The sequence below is a fragment of the Dermochelys coriacea genome, chromosome 1 (assembly GCF_009764565.3).
Source record: "Dermochelys coriacea isolate rDerCor1 chromosome 1, rDerCor1.pri.v4, whole genome shotgun sequence".
Lineage (NCBI taxonomy): Eukaryota > Metazoa > Chordata > Testudines > Dermochelyidae > Dermochelys > Dermochelys coriacea.
Genome location: NC_050068.2, coordinates 27,177,447 through 27,191,930, shown reverse-complemented (window position 1 = coordinate 27,191,930; position 14,484 = coordinate 27,177,447). Strand labels below are relative to the sequence as shown.

At 40.5% G+C, this 14,484-nt stretch overlaps 1 protein-coding gene across 7 annotated transcripts in view; it reads right to left on the bottom strand.

The window, feature by feature from the left end:
- AMOTL1 (angiomotin like 1) overlaps positions 1–14,484 on the bottom strand; it is a 144,368-nt gene that overhangs the window by 79,229 nt on the left and 50,655 nt on the right. For 5 of the 7 annotated variants that reach the window (XM_038386955.2, XM_043504172.1, XM_038386958.2 and 2 more), the window contains 2 exons: positions 13,499–13,648; positions 9,304–10,210 (listed from right to left, as the gene is read on the bottom strand). In XM_038386955.2, coding sequence (XP_038242883.1) covers positions 9,304–10,210; positions 13,499–13,648 — 1,057 coding nt within the window. The remainder of the gene's footprint in view (positions 1–9,303; positions 10,211–13,498; positions 13,649–14,484) is intronic. The other 2 variants (XM_038386960.2, XM_038386957.2) reach the window with 1 other exon arrangement.

The window sequence follows — 14,484 nt, the reverse complement described above, 5'->3', positions numbered from 1 at the left end:
TGCAGCTAGAAACTATGGTTGACTTTCTAAGGGGATTTGAGCAGATGAGAGAGAGAGAAGGCTGAAGGGAAACCTCAAGACTTGCACATCAGAGAACTGTGGATGAAAAAAGTGGCCAGTGGAAGCGTATGACTATGAGAACATGGCAGAAGAAAAGACCAGCTAGCGAAGGAGAAATAGAGCTGAGGAATAGGCTGTTGGAAAATGAAAGGGAGAAGCAGGCAGTAACAGAAGATGGAAGAGCAAGGAAGAAGAGAAGAGTGGCTAGTCCTACAAGAAGAGGGGAAGAGGCATGGGTGGTCGTTATTATAGATTATAGATATATTATTATTATTATTATAGATTGGGGGAGGCTGAGCCTTCCCAAACACCAGGAAGAGGCAGATCTATGTAACTGGGGACTTCCTACTAAGAAGAACAGAAAGACCTGTCACCAGAGCTGATCTGGAGAATACAAGGGTGTGCTGTCTGCCCGGAGCTAATATATGGAATGTGGACCTAAGGCTGAAGAGAATCCTAATGAGAGCAGGCAAGAATCCACTGATTATTCTTCACATGGGGACAAAGAATACTGCTAGATTCTCATTAATGTGCATCAAGGAAGACTACACCAAGCCGAGGAAGACGCTTAAAGAAATGAAAGCTCAGGTGAGCTTCAGTAAAAACAACAAGGAGTATGGTGGCACCTTAAAGACTAAACAGATTTATTTGGGCATAAGCTTTTGCCCAACTAAATCTGTTAGTCTTTAAGGTGCCACCGGACTCCTCGTTGTTTTTGTGGATACAGACTAACACAGCTACCCCTCTGATACGTGATCTTCAGTGGGATTCTCCCTATACCTGGAGGAGGAGAGCAGAGGCCAGACAAGATTATGAGGATCAACAGATGACTTGCACAACGGTGCTGTGAAGAGGGCTTTGAGGTAGTAGACCACTGGGAGGCATTCAGCAATAGAGGATTGTTCTCATGGGATGGATTCAACCTTAGCAGGGAGGGAAACAGACTTCTGGGATGGAGGTTGGCACAGCTGATGAAGAGCTTTAAACTACGAATTCAGGAGAGACAGTTGGGAGGTGCTCATATAATCTCAATGTTTGATTCCAATATTTGAGCAGAAGGAAAATCACGTGAAAGAGGATACAGCAATGGAGAAAGGAACAACAGAGGGTAGGAAAATGGACATCAAGAGGAAAGATGTGTCAATACCACTGCCAATAACAGGTATGTGATACTGGCAGTAAAATGAGTGTACTAATCGGGCGAGAAATCTGAGTGAAGCCAAGCAGCAACAACTAAGATGTCCATACACCATTGCAAGGAGCCTGAGTAACAAAACAGAAGAACTAGAACTATTGGTGCAGAAGGTGAAACCAGATATTATAGAGATAATGGAAACATGGTGGAATAGTCGTCATGACTGGAATACAGGTATTGAAGGGTATGTGCTGTTCAGGAAAGACAGAAATAAAGGTAAAGGTGGTGGAGCAGCATTGTATATTAATGATGAGGTAGACTGTAAAGAAACTGGAAGTGATGGAATGGATAAAATGGAATCTGGGTCAAAATCAATTGGGGAAGAAAGGTAACAGAAGCTCCACTTGGATAATGGTTGGGGTCTGCTACAGAGCCCCAGGAACTTATCTGGATATGGTATTTTAAATGAAATAAATACTAGAGCTGTCAAGAGATTAAAAAAATTAATCACGTTGTTAATAATAGAATACCATTTATTTAAATATTTTTGGATATTTTCTACATTTTCAAATATCTTGATTTCAATTACAACACAGAATACAAAGTATACAGTGCTCATTTTATATTTATTTTTATTACAAATATTCGCACTGTAAAAAACAAAAGAAATAGTATTTTTCAATTCATCTAATATAAGTACTGTAGAGCAATCTCTTTAGCATGAAAGTTGAACTTACAAATGTAGAATTATGTACAAAAAATAACTGCATTCAAAAATAAAACAAATGTAAAACTTACAAGTCCACTCAGTCCTATTTCTTGTTCAGCCAATCACTCATAGAAACAAGTTTATTTACATTTGCAGGGGATAATGCTGCCCACTTCTTGTTTACAATGTCACCTGAAAGTGACAACAGGCGTTCACATGGCACTGTGGTAGCCGGCATCACAAGATATTTATGTGCCAGATGCACTAAAGGTTCATATGCCCCTTCATGCTTCAACCACCATTCCAGAAGACATGCGTCCATGCTGATAACAGGTTCTGCTCGATAATGATGGTGCGGATGGACACATGTTTTTTTTTCCATCATCTGAGTCAGATGCCACCAGCAGAAGGTTGATTTTTTTGGGGTGGGTGGGGGGTTCAGGTTCTGTAGTTTCCGCATCAGAGTGTTGGTCTTTTAAGACGTCTGACAGCATGCTCCACACCTCATCCCTCTCAGATTTTGGAAGGCACTTCAGATTCCTAAACCTTCAGTAGAGTGCTATAGCAATCTTTAGAAATCTCACATTGGCAACTTCTTTGCGTTTTGTCAAATCTGCAGTGAAAGTGTTCTTAAAACGAATACTATGTGCTGGGGCGTCATCCGAGACTGCTATAACATGAAATATATGTCAGAATGCAGGTAAAACAGAGCAGGAGACATATAATTCTTCCCCAAAGAGTTGAGTCACAAATTTAATTAACACATTCTTTTTTTTATAAGCGTCATCAGCATGGAAGCATGTCCTCTGGAATGGTAGCCAAAGCATGAAGGGACATACAAATGCTTAGCATATCTGGCACGTAAATACTTTGCAACGCCAGCTACAAAAGTGCCATGTGAACGCCTGTTCTCATTTTCAGGTGACACTGTAAATAAGAAGTGGGCAGCATTATCTCCCGTAAATGTAAACAAACTTGTTTGTCTGAGCAATTGGCTGAACAAGTTGGACTGGGTGGATTGTATGCACTAAAGTTTTACATTGTTTTGAGTACAGATATGTAACAAAAAAAAATCTATATTAGTAAATTGCATTGATTTAAATTACAACACAGAATACAAAGTGTACAGTGCTCACATTATACTATTATTTTTATTACAAAATTCACACTGTAAAATGATAAACAAAAGAAATAGTATTTTTCAATTAACCTCATACAAGTACTGTATTGAAAACTCTTTATCATGGAAGTATTTAATAAATTTCATAGATTCATAGATACTAAGGTCAGAAGGGACCATTCTGATCATCTAGTCCGACCTCCTGCACAGCGCAGGCCACAGAATCTCACCCACCCACTCCTATGAAAAACCTCACCCATGTCTGAGCTATCGAAGTCCTTAAATCATGGTTCAAAGACTTCAAGGAGCAGAGAAGCCTCCCTCAAGTCAACCATGCTCCATGCTACAGAGGAAGGCGAAAAACCTCCAGGGCATCTCCAATCTGCCCTGGAGGAAAATTCCTTCCCGACCCCATATATGGCGATCAGCTAAACCCTGAGCATATGGGCAAGATTCACCAGCCAGATACTCAGGAAAGAATTTTCTATAGTAACTCAGATCCCATCCATTTAATATCCCATCTCAGAGGATTTGGCCTATTTACCCTGAATATTTAAAGATCAATTACTTACCAAAATCCCATTATCCCATCATACCATCTCCTCCATAAACTTATCGAGTAGAATCTTAAAGCCAGATAGATCTTTTGCCCCCACTGCTTCCCTTGGAAGGCTATTCCAAAACTTCACTCCTCTGATGGTTAAAAACCTTCGTCTGATTTCAAGTCTAAACTTCCTGGTGGCCAGTTTATACCCATTTGTTCTTGTGTTCACATTGGTGCTGAGCTTAAATAATTCCTCTCCCTCTCCTATATTTATCCCTCTGATATATTTATAGAGAGCAATCATATCTCCCCTCAACCTTCTTTTAGTTAGGCTAAACAAGCCAAGCTCCTTAAGTCTCCTTTCATAAGACAAGTTTTCCATTCCTCGGATCATCCTAGTAGCCCTTCTCTGAACCTGCTCCAGTTTGAATTCATCCTTTTTAAACATGGGAGACCAGAACTGCACACAGTATTCTAGGTGAGGTCTCACCAGTGCCTTGTATAATGGTACTAAAACCTCCTTATCCCTACTGGAAATGCCTCTCCTGATGCATCCCAAAACCGCATTAGCTTTTTTCACAGCCATATCACATTGGCAGCTCATAGTCATCCTATGATCAACCAATACTCCAAGGTCCTTCTCCTCTTCCGTTACTTCTAATTGATGCGTCCCCAACTTATAGCTAAAATTCTTGTTATTAATCCCTAAATGCATAACCTTACACTTCTCACTATTAAATTTCATCCTATTACTATTACTCCAGTTTACAAGGTAATCCAGATCCTCCTGTATAATATCCCGATCCTTCTCCGAATTGGCAATACCTCCCAGCTTTGTATCATCTGCAAACTTTATTAGCACACTCCCACTTTCATTTCATTTGGTATTCTATTGTTTAACAGTGCAATTAAAACTGAGATTAATCGCGATTAATTTTTTTAATCGTGATTAATTTTTTTGAATTAATCGTGTGAGTTAACTGTGATTAATCGACAACCCTAGTTTAGATGTAACAAGTTAGAGGATGCTTTTCTGTATGTTTTTTTTCTTTTTTTTTTGCTGTTAATCTAGTTTGTTCACGATTGTCCTCCACTGCATCTTCTGATGCCACAAATTAGTGACATGGATGTGATGTCTAGATAATTAATCTACTTTAACACTCTCTAAACAATGAACAAATTGGGGTGAGGGGCAATTGTCTGATGCTTTATTTTAATCAAGATCATTGTGGACCTAGAAACAAAACAATTCCCTAAGATGAATCCTGTGAGGACTGATAATCATGCATTGAATGACTACAGCAGTTTGTTGATGATTATGGTGCAGCATAACAAAAAGGTAGCATTCCCTTCTGAGACCTGTGGGAAGTAAAACCTATGGGTACTTCCACCTTTTCATGTTCTCTGTATGTATAAATATCTTTTTACTATATGTCCATTCTATGCATCCGATGAAGTGGGCTGTAGCCCACGAAAATTTATGCTCAAATAAATTTGTTAGTCTCTAAGGTGCCACAAGTACTCCTGTTCTCTATGTACACAGCATTTCATACATTCACAGTGACAGAGATGAGCTATAGAAAGATTGCAGCCACTTTACAAAGGCATTTGGCACTGAAACTTTTTATCCTGGCAGAACGTTTCCAGATTCTTAAGTGGAATCAGCAGCCTGCCAAGCTCACAGGTGTGCATGTGGCACAACTAAAGAAGCCAACCCAATTTGGAACAAATCTGGATGATGGTTTGAGGAGCTATTTGGTGTGTGGTTAGAGATGCCCAGCCATTTCCTGACAGAGGCAGATCTTACATAATCCAGTGCTGTGGGATATCGCTGTGTCAGTGAAGACTGTAGCAAAAGACACAGAAGATAAAATGGCCCAAAGTCAGAGTGACGTTTACCAAATCAGTGCCACATTAGCCAAAGGCTGAATCCTCATTTTGAATGTTTCTTCTGTTGCCAAACAGACCATAAATTGTCATTTCAAAGGGGAGCTGTACCAGAAGTACCAGAAAGAAGGACATACACAGTCCATCTGTAAAAACAAATAAACTGTAACAAATCCAGATACAAGAATAAAGTAGTTCAAACTGTTCCTGAACAACTGTCACCAGTGACAGCGATGGTGACTGGTTAAACATTGCCAGTAGGAATACGCACACAGAAAATAAACCCCAGAAAAGCTCAGCTATCATCTAGACGGAACCAGAAAACATCTGCAGCATCAGTTAAAAAAGCTAACAGAATGTTAGGAACCACTGGAAAAAGGACAGATAGTAAGACAGAAAATATCATAATACCACTATATAAATTAATGGTATGCTCACACCTTAAATATTGTGTGCACTTCTGGTTTCCCCATCTTAAAAAAGTTATATTAGAATTGGAAAAGGTACAGAAAGGGGCACTAATTCATGATCAGGGGTATGGAAGAGTTTCCATACGAGGTGAGGTTAAAAAGACTGGGACTGTTCATCTTACAAAAGAGATGACTAAGAGGGGCTACGATAGAGGTCTATAAAATGAATGGTGTGGAGAAAGTGAATAGAGAAGTGTTATTTATTTACCCCTTCACGCAACACAAGAACAAGGGGTCACGCAATGAAATGAATAGATAGCAGGTTTAAAACAAACATAAGGACGTAGTTCTTCACAAAACGCACCATCAACCAGTAGAACTTGTTAACAAGGGACGTAGTGAAGGCCAAAAGTATAACTGGGTTCAAAAAAGAACTAGATAAGTTAATGAGAATAGGTCCATGAATGGCTCTTAGCCAAGATGCTCAGGTACACAACCCCAGCCTCTGGGTGTCCCTCGTCTCTGACCGCCAGATGCTGGGACTGGACAACAGGGAACAATGGATCATTTGATAATTGCCCTGTTCTATTAATTCCCTCTGAAGTATGTGGCATTTGCCACTGCTGGAAGACTGGTTTAGATGGACCATTGGTCTGACCCAGTATGGCCATTCTTAAATGAGCAGTCTCACTGAAGTCAATGGGACTACTTGTAAGAGTTCCTGCTCACCAGTGAGCAATAAAGGAGTTCACAAACTGGGCCCAAACAATTTCAAAATCAATTAACCTCGCTGTATCATTCCCATTTTGACACAGATTTCAATGAAGCTCTGCCGCATACACTGGAGGAAGCTCTGCTGCTTAGTACACAGGGCCTTGCCCAAGGAATATTTAAAGAGACTTAGCAGAACAAGCTCCTTGGTTATTGAATCAGCATTTTTCATGAGCTATAAAAATCAAGCCATCACCCTTTTATGTGGAGATTAATCCATTTGGTGTCTGCAGTGTTTGTTAACATAATGAATCACAGCTGGAATCCTGTTAGGCTTCCTGAGAATATGACCTGAACGTGACCCCATTATCTTGCATTTCCCATTCTCATATAGTTGTTTCTTATCATAAACAGGGATTTTCACTTGGCTCTTATGAACATAATTTTCAGCGGAAAAATTATACAAACTCTGGAGAGCTAATGCTGGTATTCAAAACACATGTTTAGCTGGTGGAATTCAAATAATGTTCCCAAGTCTAAGCATGCCTAAGGGAAGGCCGGCAGGCCACCAGTGCAGGCTCGTGCTTGCAAATAAAGTGGCAAGGTCCTAATTCGGGGCATCCCTGCATGGCAGAATCAGATTTTATTTAATCAATTTGTACAACCGTTGCACTATTTGAATGAGCAATCGTCTTTACTAGCCCTCATTTTCCAAACAAACAAGTTACTTCCACTATTTCAGACATTCACAATAATGAAATCATGTTCTGATTTATGCTTTCAAAAAAATGATCAGAAATGAGGAGCTGGGCCTGGGAATTCAGACCGTACTCCAGCTTCACCATGGACCAATGCTGAGGAAAGAAGAGGAATTCTGCATTGGGAGTTAAAGTCAAAGGAGCTTCAAGGATTTATGGGTCAATAAATATCTAATTAGACTACTTTTAACATGGAAAATATTAACACACCACCAAATATGTGGATTTTTAAAGTTCTCCAGATCCGAGGAGGATGGAGAGATGTTGTTCAGGGAGACCAAGGAGGAATTGCTAAGAGTCATGTGATGAAACAGAGATTATACATATCAGGAAAAATATTCTAACAGTGCAGTCCATTGGACTATGGAATAATTCCCTAAGGAATGGTGGAAGCCTCATTCTTTAAGGGATACTTGAGGACAAACTCCACCTTCAGACAGGAGCATGAGAATTCAGTGGGAGCTATGATGCTTAACTGGTTTCCACTAACTCTTAGGAGTCAGTCCACAAAAGGTAACATTTTAAGATGACTTTTTATGCACTTTGAGGGAAACACCCCTGTGCAGAAGGTCAGCACAAGGGACTATGTGCCACATAAGCCCACTTGTGAGGATTTAAGTGAAACATAAGAGGCACATAGGGCCCTTTGCACAAGACAGCATTTTACTCTTTGAGTGACAGTCACACCCAATGAGGACAGCCTGAAATAAGCGGGTAACTCATTACCTTGCAGAGCGTGGCTTTGTTTTCTGGGTTGTTGGTTTTTTTTGGGGGGGAAGGGTTCCACACTCTCATTTACAAAGAACCAACACACTATTTCATTTTTTTAACACTCCTGGACTAAAAAATTTTAGGCCAAACCTCAGCCCAAAGCATTTTTTTTTCTTACTTGTGAACTACAAACAATTGACAAACAGGGTTTTACAAAGGTAGCATTGTGTCCTTTAATTTAGAAGCTGAATCAGAGTAAGTGTTAGAAAGTTTATGGCACCTCTAACCACCTATGGTGGTGACCTAGAGCTTTGTTGCTTCAGATAACCTACATTAAAATGGGAACATCTGTACAGGTTGGTATTACATTAATGGTGAAGAATTGCATACCTAATCAATGTTTTTTCTACTATAATTCAATTGCATAAATATATTCAGATACTTTTAGGTTTATGCGTAGAGTGAAATTTATAGGAATTAAGATACTAAAGAACTTCTAAATACAATATTCATTTTTGAAGAACTTTAGAGCTCAGAGATTATCAGAATATTGGACCCAGTTCTGCTCTCAGTTACAGCAGTGCAAATCCAGAGTAATTCCATTGACTCCAGTGGAGTTAATCCAGATTTATGCTGCTGTAACTGAGAGCAGAATATAGACCACTATATTTAAATATATCATCAGTGTTATAATCATGGGGCCTAATTCCAATTTACACTAAGGTCACTTTATACCATTCTTCCAGTGTAAAGGGCCTTGAAATGGGAATAAATTATATTTACATCCATTTTAAGGCTCTTTTGCACTGCTAGTAGTGTAAAATGGTCCTAGTGTAATGGGAATCAGACCCATATTTGTTTATATAGGACCAGAACCTGCACAAGCCAACTGGAGTTATTCCATTGATGTCACTGGGCACAGGATCAGGGCTTGTACAACTGTACTTTCACTTATCCCTTCAGAAAACAATTATTTATGACTTACACAGCATATTTCTAAGTCTGTGGGAAAGTCTGGTGCAATTTGATTTCTTGGTTCAAGTTGTTTAATGGGAAAAAATGCCCACAGATGAACCCACTTGGCTTTCTAGCATTATGGAGCTGATGGAGTTCACCCTCAAAGCTAAGAAGCCGGATTAAGAGAATAGTAGGCCTGTTTGCTTAAAAGCATCAACAACATTAATTTAAAAAAAAAAAAGTTCAAAGCCAAAAAGTATTTACAAAAACAAGGATGTCAAAGGCCAGGAGCTAGAATTACCTTGTCACACCATATTCCGGGGGATGCTGGTATCTGACAACTGCTCCTTCCGTTCTTGCTGGCAGAGGAACCGGGTAGGAGGGTTTGAGAATCTGCATCATTCCAGAGTGCTGGTCATTATAAAACAACCCATGTTCCTGAGTCTTGCTGACTGGTGACACCACCTGCTTGGCTTTGTAGGGGTACTCGGGCGGGGGACCTCTGGGATCCATTCCTTTGCCAGAAGGCTGAGTGGGTGGGGGTCCTCCAGTTTTGAAGCCTTTGTTGCTCCCTGAGGTAGGAGGGTGTTGCTTAGCACCATTTCTCTCCAAAGACAGCTGCATTATTCTCTCGCTTAGAGATCGGACATGACCCTGCTTAAGTTCTTTAAGTGCTTCATCTTTATGAGCCTGCCCACTGTTGGCCCGATTCACAGTTGGTCTCCCTTCTGTTCTCGATTTCTGACTGGACACCCCAGCCACGTAAAAACTTGGGCCAACAGCACCTGGCTGCTGGCCCCTAAAAAACTGGGACTGGGCCTTTGCCTCCTCATAAGTTGGTAGTTCTTCATTGTTCTGATGAGGCTGTGTGGCCCTGGGCTGTTTCTCCATCACAGTATTGTCCACCTGATGTTCTTGCCCCTGAGGTTCCTGGCGTGCTGACTGCTGGAGCATTTGTGGGTCTTCTTGTGTGAGGTTTTCTGTGGAAGAAAGTGTGCTCGTAGTGCTGTTGGATGGTCCTGCGCTCCCTGTGGCCTGGTGCTGAATTGCCAGCAGATTCATGTTCTCATTTGGATTGCCATACCTCAGCTGCTCCTGGATCAATCGCTGTAATACTGTTCCCGCTGCAACATCCTCTGAACCTCTCATTTCCACCTCTGAGATCCCAAGGAAGTTTGGCGGGTGGAAGTTGCAAAGAGGGTCCTCAACTAAACATAGAACAGAAGAAAGTCAGGGTTTATGTTTGCTGATGACACCATTATTTAACGCTGGCAACTGCTGAGAAATCATCTAATCCTTTTACACTATAGTGCCCACCTTGGGAAAACTCTGAAATGCTATTAAAAGTAATAATGTTGTACAGGTGTAATTAAGAGTAGAATCTGGCCATGAATCTACTATCTTAGTCCAGTAATTTGATTTATTTCTAACAATGCCATCTCTACATGATTAACAGTAATATTGACATGTCAGTTCTAACAAGATGATAGGGTGACAGATGCACTGCTATGTAAATCAGATCTGCTTATACAGTACCTTGGCTGTTCTATTCTCAGATGTCAGGCACCTTAGAAATAATACAGCTAGGCAGATTAGATAAAATATCTTCCATAAATGACACAGACAATAAAAAGGATAGTGCAATATCCTGAGCCACAGGAGGACAGGAGCTAAGGAAAAGTCACAAATCTCCAAGTACTGTATTTTAGGGGCCAAATACCACATTAATTTGCACGCTGTGAAACTCACTGACTTCAATAAGGTTGCACAGGTTGTGAGTAACTGCAAAATACTGACTGATGTCTGAATTGATTCCAATCCACTTTTCCAACACTTGAATCCACTCACCTAGTTTTCTACTGGAAACAATTTACAGCTCATATAACGAGGAGTCTTTGTGGCACCTTAGAGACTAACAAATTTATTTGGGCATAAGCTTTCATGGGTTAGAACCCACTTCATCAGATGAATGGAGTGAAAATACAGGAGCAGGTATAAATACATGAAAGGATGGGGGTTGCTTTACCAAGTGTGAGGTCAGTCTAACGAGATAAATCAATTAACAGCAGGATACCAAGGGAGGAAAAATAACTTTTGAAGTGGTAAGAGAGTGGCCCATTACAGACAGTTGACAAGAAGGTGTGAGTAACAGTAGGGTGAAATTAGTATTGGGGAAATTAAGTTTAGGTTTTGTAATGACCCAACCACTCCCAGTACAATGTACATAGCAGAGGGGCATTGCTGGCACATGATGGCATATATCATATTGGTAGATGTGCAGGTGAATGAGCCCTTGATGTGATATATGCTATCATGTGCCAGCAATGCCCCTCTGCCATGTACATTGGCGAAACCGGACAGTCTCTTCGCAAAAGATAAATGGACACAAATCTGACATCAGGAATCATAACATTCAAAAACCAGTAGGAGAACACTTCAATCTCTCTGGTCACTCAATAACAGACCTAAAAGTGGCAACTCTTCAACAAAAAAACTTCAAAAACAGACTCCAACGTGAAGCTGCAGAACTGGAATTAATTTGCAAACTGGATACCATCAGATTAGGCCTGAATAGAGAGTAGGAGTGGTTGGGTCATTACAAAATCTAAACTTAATTTCCCCAATAGTAATTTCTCCCTACTGTTACTCACACCTTCTTGTCAACTGTCTGTAATGGGCCACTCTCTTACCACTTCAAACGTTATTTTTCCTCCCTTGGTATCCTGCTGTTAATTGATTTATCTCATTAGACTGACCTCACACTTGGTAAAGCAACCCCCATCCTTTCATGTATTTATACCTGCTCCTGTATTTTCACTCCATGCATCTGATGAAGTGGGTTCTAGCCCACAAAAGCTTATGCCCAAATAAATTTCTTAGTCTCTAAGGTGCCACAAAGACTCCTCATTATTTTTGCTGATACAGACTAACACAGCTACCACTCTGAAACCTTTGCAGCTAATGAATTGCAAAAAGTGAAATATGTAGCTGGGGTCTTTGCTGAATTTCCTAGACTGTAGCAAAGCAATAATTCTATCTATACAATCTCACCAGGGCTTGCTTCCCCCTCACTTAGCAGGCACTAGTTCCACAGGGGTGTAACTCCACCGAGACCAATGAAGTTACTCCTTAGAGACACCAGTGTAAACGAGATTAGAATCAAGTCCTCAAGAATTGGATATAATCATCACAAATTGTTAGGCAATGAGGAAGCACCATTCTGTGTTCATTTTTTGAGGTCACTCTTGGAAATGTTATTTCTGAAGCCTGCTGTTCTCAGCTCTCATAGCAGTTTTTTTAGAAGTATTTAAAAAAATTCATTTGAAAGTAATTAAAAAACAAATGTTCTCTCGAGGTTTCGTACCTCCCTGAGGTTTCATCTGTTATTGCTCACACTGTGTGATCACTTACATACAAAATTGGATGCCAGATAGAAAAGAAAAACCCTCAGCTCTCCACTATGAAAATAGGTCACTTCTATTAACGTTTTTGTGGCAAAGACTTAAAGATGATTGTAGGATTTGCAGGGGAGAGTTGATACCATGCTGTTTCACTACAGTCATGTCACACGCTCTGCAAAGTTCCTTCAGAGGACATTATCTGCCTATGCAGGGTCTAATCATTGCCAGGAAGTGCTTTGATCACAAGCTGTCCATTTAGTTGAAGTCAATGGGACTGGTTAACCTACTAAAAGCTACACATGTGCTTAACTGCTTTGCTGGATCAGTGCTGGATCAGGGCTTGAGTCAGAGAACATATATGTAAAAATCACTAAAATGTAAACATTTTCACACTTTGCAAAGGGATAAATTCCATTTAAATCTGCAAAATAACAAAGGGCCAATTTTTTAAAAAATAGGCCCGTAAAATGAGCCTGCAAAATGTGCAGATGCAAAAACATCCATTTATGTGCTCAGTTGGATACCTGCACACGCATTTACCTAATCTGTACCTGCAGTTGCATACTTTTCATTTACAGCTGTCCCCTGTTGCCCATTCGTAGCTTCTGGCAAACAGAGGTTAAGGACACCATCCATATGATGGAGGTCTCTCTACAGCACCTGCCTAACCAGTCATCCATTTGCACCCTAAGTTCTATATTTTGGGGACACAATTTTGTTGCCTATTTTTGAAAACTTGACCCAAAAGGACTGAACCGTGCTTATTTTTCATAGAATTCTTGCAGTCCTATTCCCTAAGCAGAGAGCCATCCACCTTGGTCTAACTGTCCAGTGAAGAGCAATTGAGTACTGCAGTGTAACATGATATGTTGCACTGGGTGAAAAATGACACAGGATCAAATCCAGATCTCTCACTGAAATAAATGGCAACACTTCCCTCGACTTCAATGGGAATCAAGATTTGGCCCATGATTTTCTTAAGTTTTTACAGATCATTTTGAAGAAACTCTAAATTTCTCTTCAAGGAGTTGACAACAGAAAAAGGAACGGGAGTTAATTTTACAGGTAGGTGTGTAAGGGTTGTTGCTTGCTTACCAGCTTTATTTTTAGCACCACTGACTGTCTCTGCTGTTAACGGGGAAACATCAAGCCTGCTGGTAAACAGTTGATGGTCCTGGTAAAGAAAGCCAATGTCTTCCAGTATCTGGACAGGGCTACTGGGGTTGTAAGAAGCAGATAGGGGGCCTATAAGAAAGAACAATGGGATGTCAATGCCAATAAAAGAGTCGGTGAAAAGTCTTGCTGCCATGACTCATGCTGGCTGTATGTTGGAATAATGAACTGAGTCTTGCTGAATGATCTGAGTGGCTCTCCCAGACCTTTTTTTTCATTCACATCATTTTGGATTTAGGGCCCATTCCTGCCAGGTCTGAGTGCTTTCTGGTGAGGTGCTGAACAGATTCAACACCGATTGATTTCACTGAGAGTCGAGGGCACTCAGAATCTCTTAAGCGGTGTTCTGCACCTCTCAGGACTGGTCCTTTACGATGGAAAATGTATCCAAGGTCAGCCACCCAGCTAAGGGCTGCACAGGACAAATTTTCAATACAATGTAACACTGCTTTTTCTAGCATACCAAGAAGGTTTATACTACACCATAATTTCATACACGACTATTCAGCTCAGTTATACAAGCCACGGGAAAAAATATGCCTTAAACCTAACCATAAATGAAAAGAAAGCACAGCTGTGCTTTGAACCAAACACAGGCGGCAATTCCAGCTGTCAGATGCCCAGTAGGTTCAAAACTAAGCACTGAAAGCTTCAAAGCTCTGAGATTCAGGATTTACTATATTCAGTCCTCTTTCAATGCCACAAAAGCACTGTTAGACCGAGGGACCAGCGACTGTTGAAGGCCTGCCACGCTGTGAACCCTCAGGAATCTAGACGATTGCTCTATATCGTTGGAAAGCTGGGAAACCCTCGCCCCTAAAGATATAAAGAATTAATTTCTAGCCCTGACAGGGTATGTAACATAAGCTCATAAAATCACATTATTTTGATTACTAATTTATTTCCAT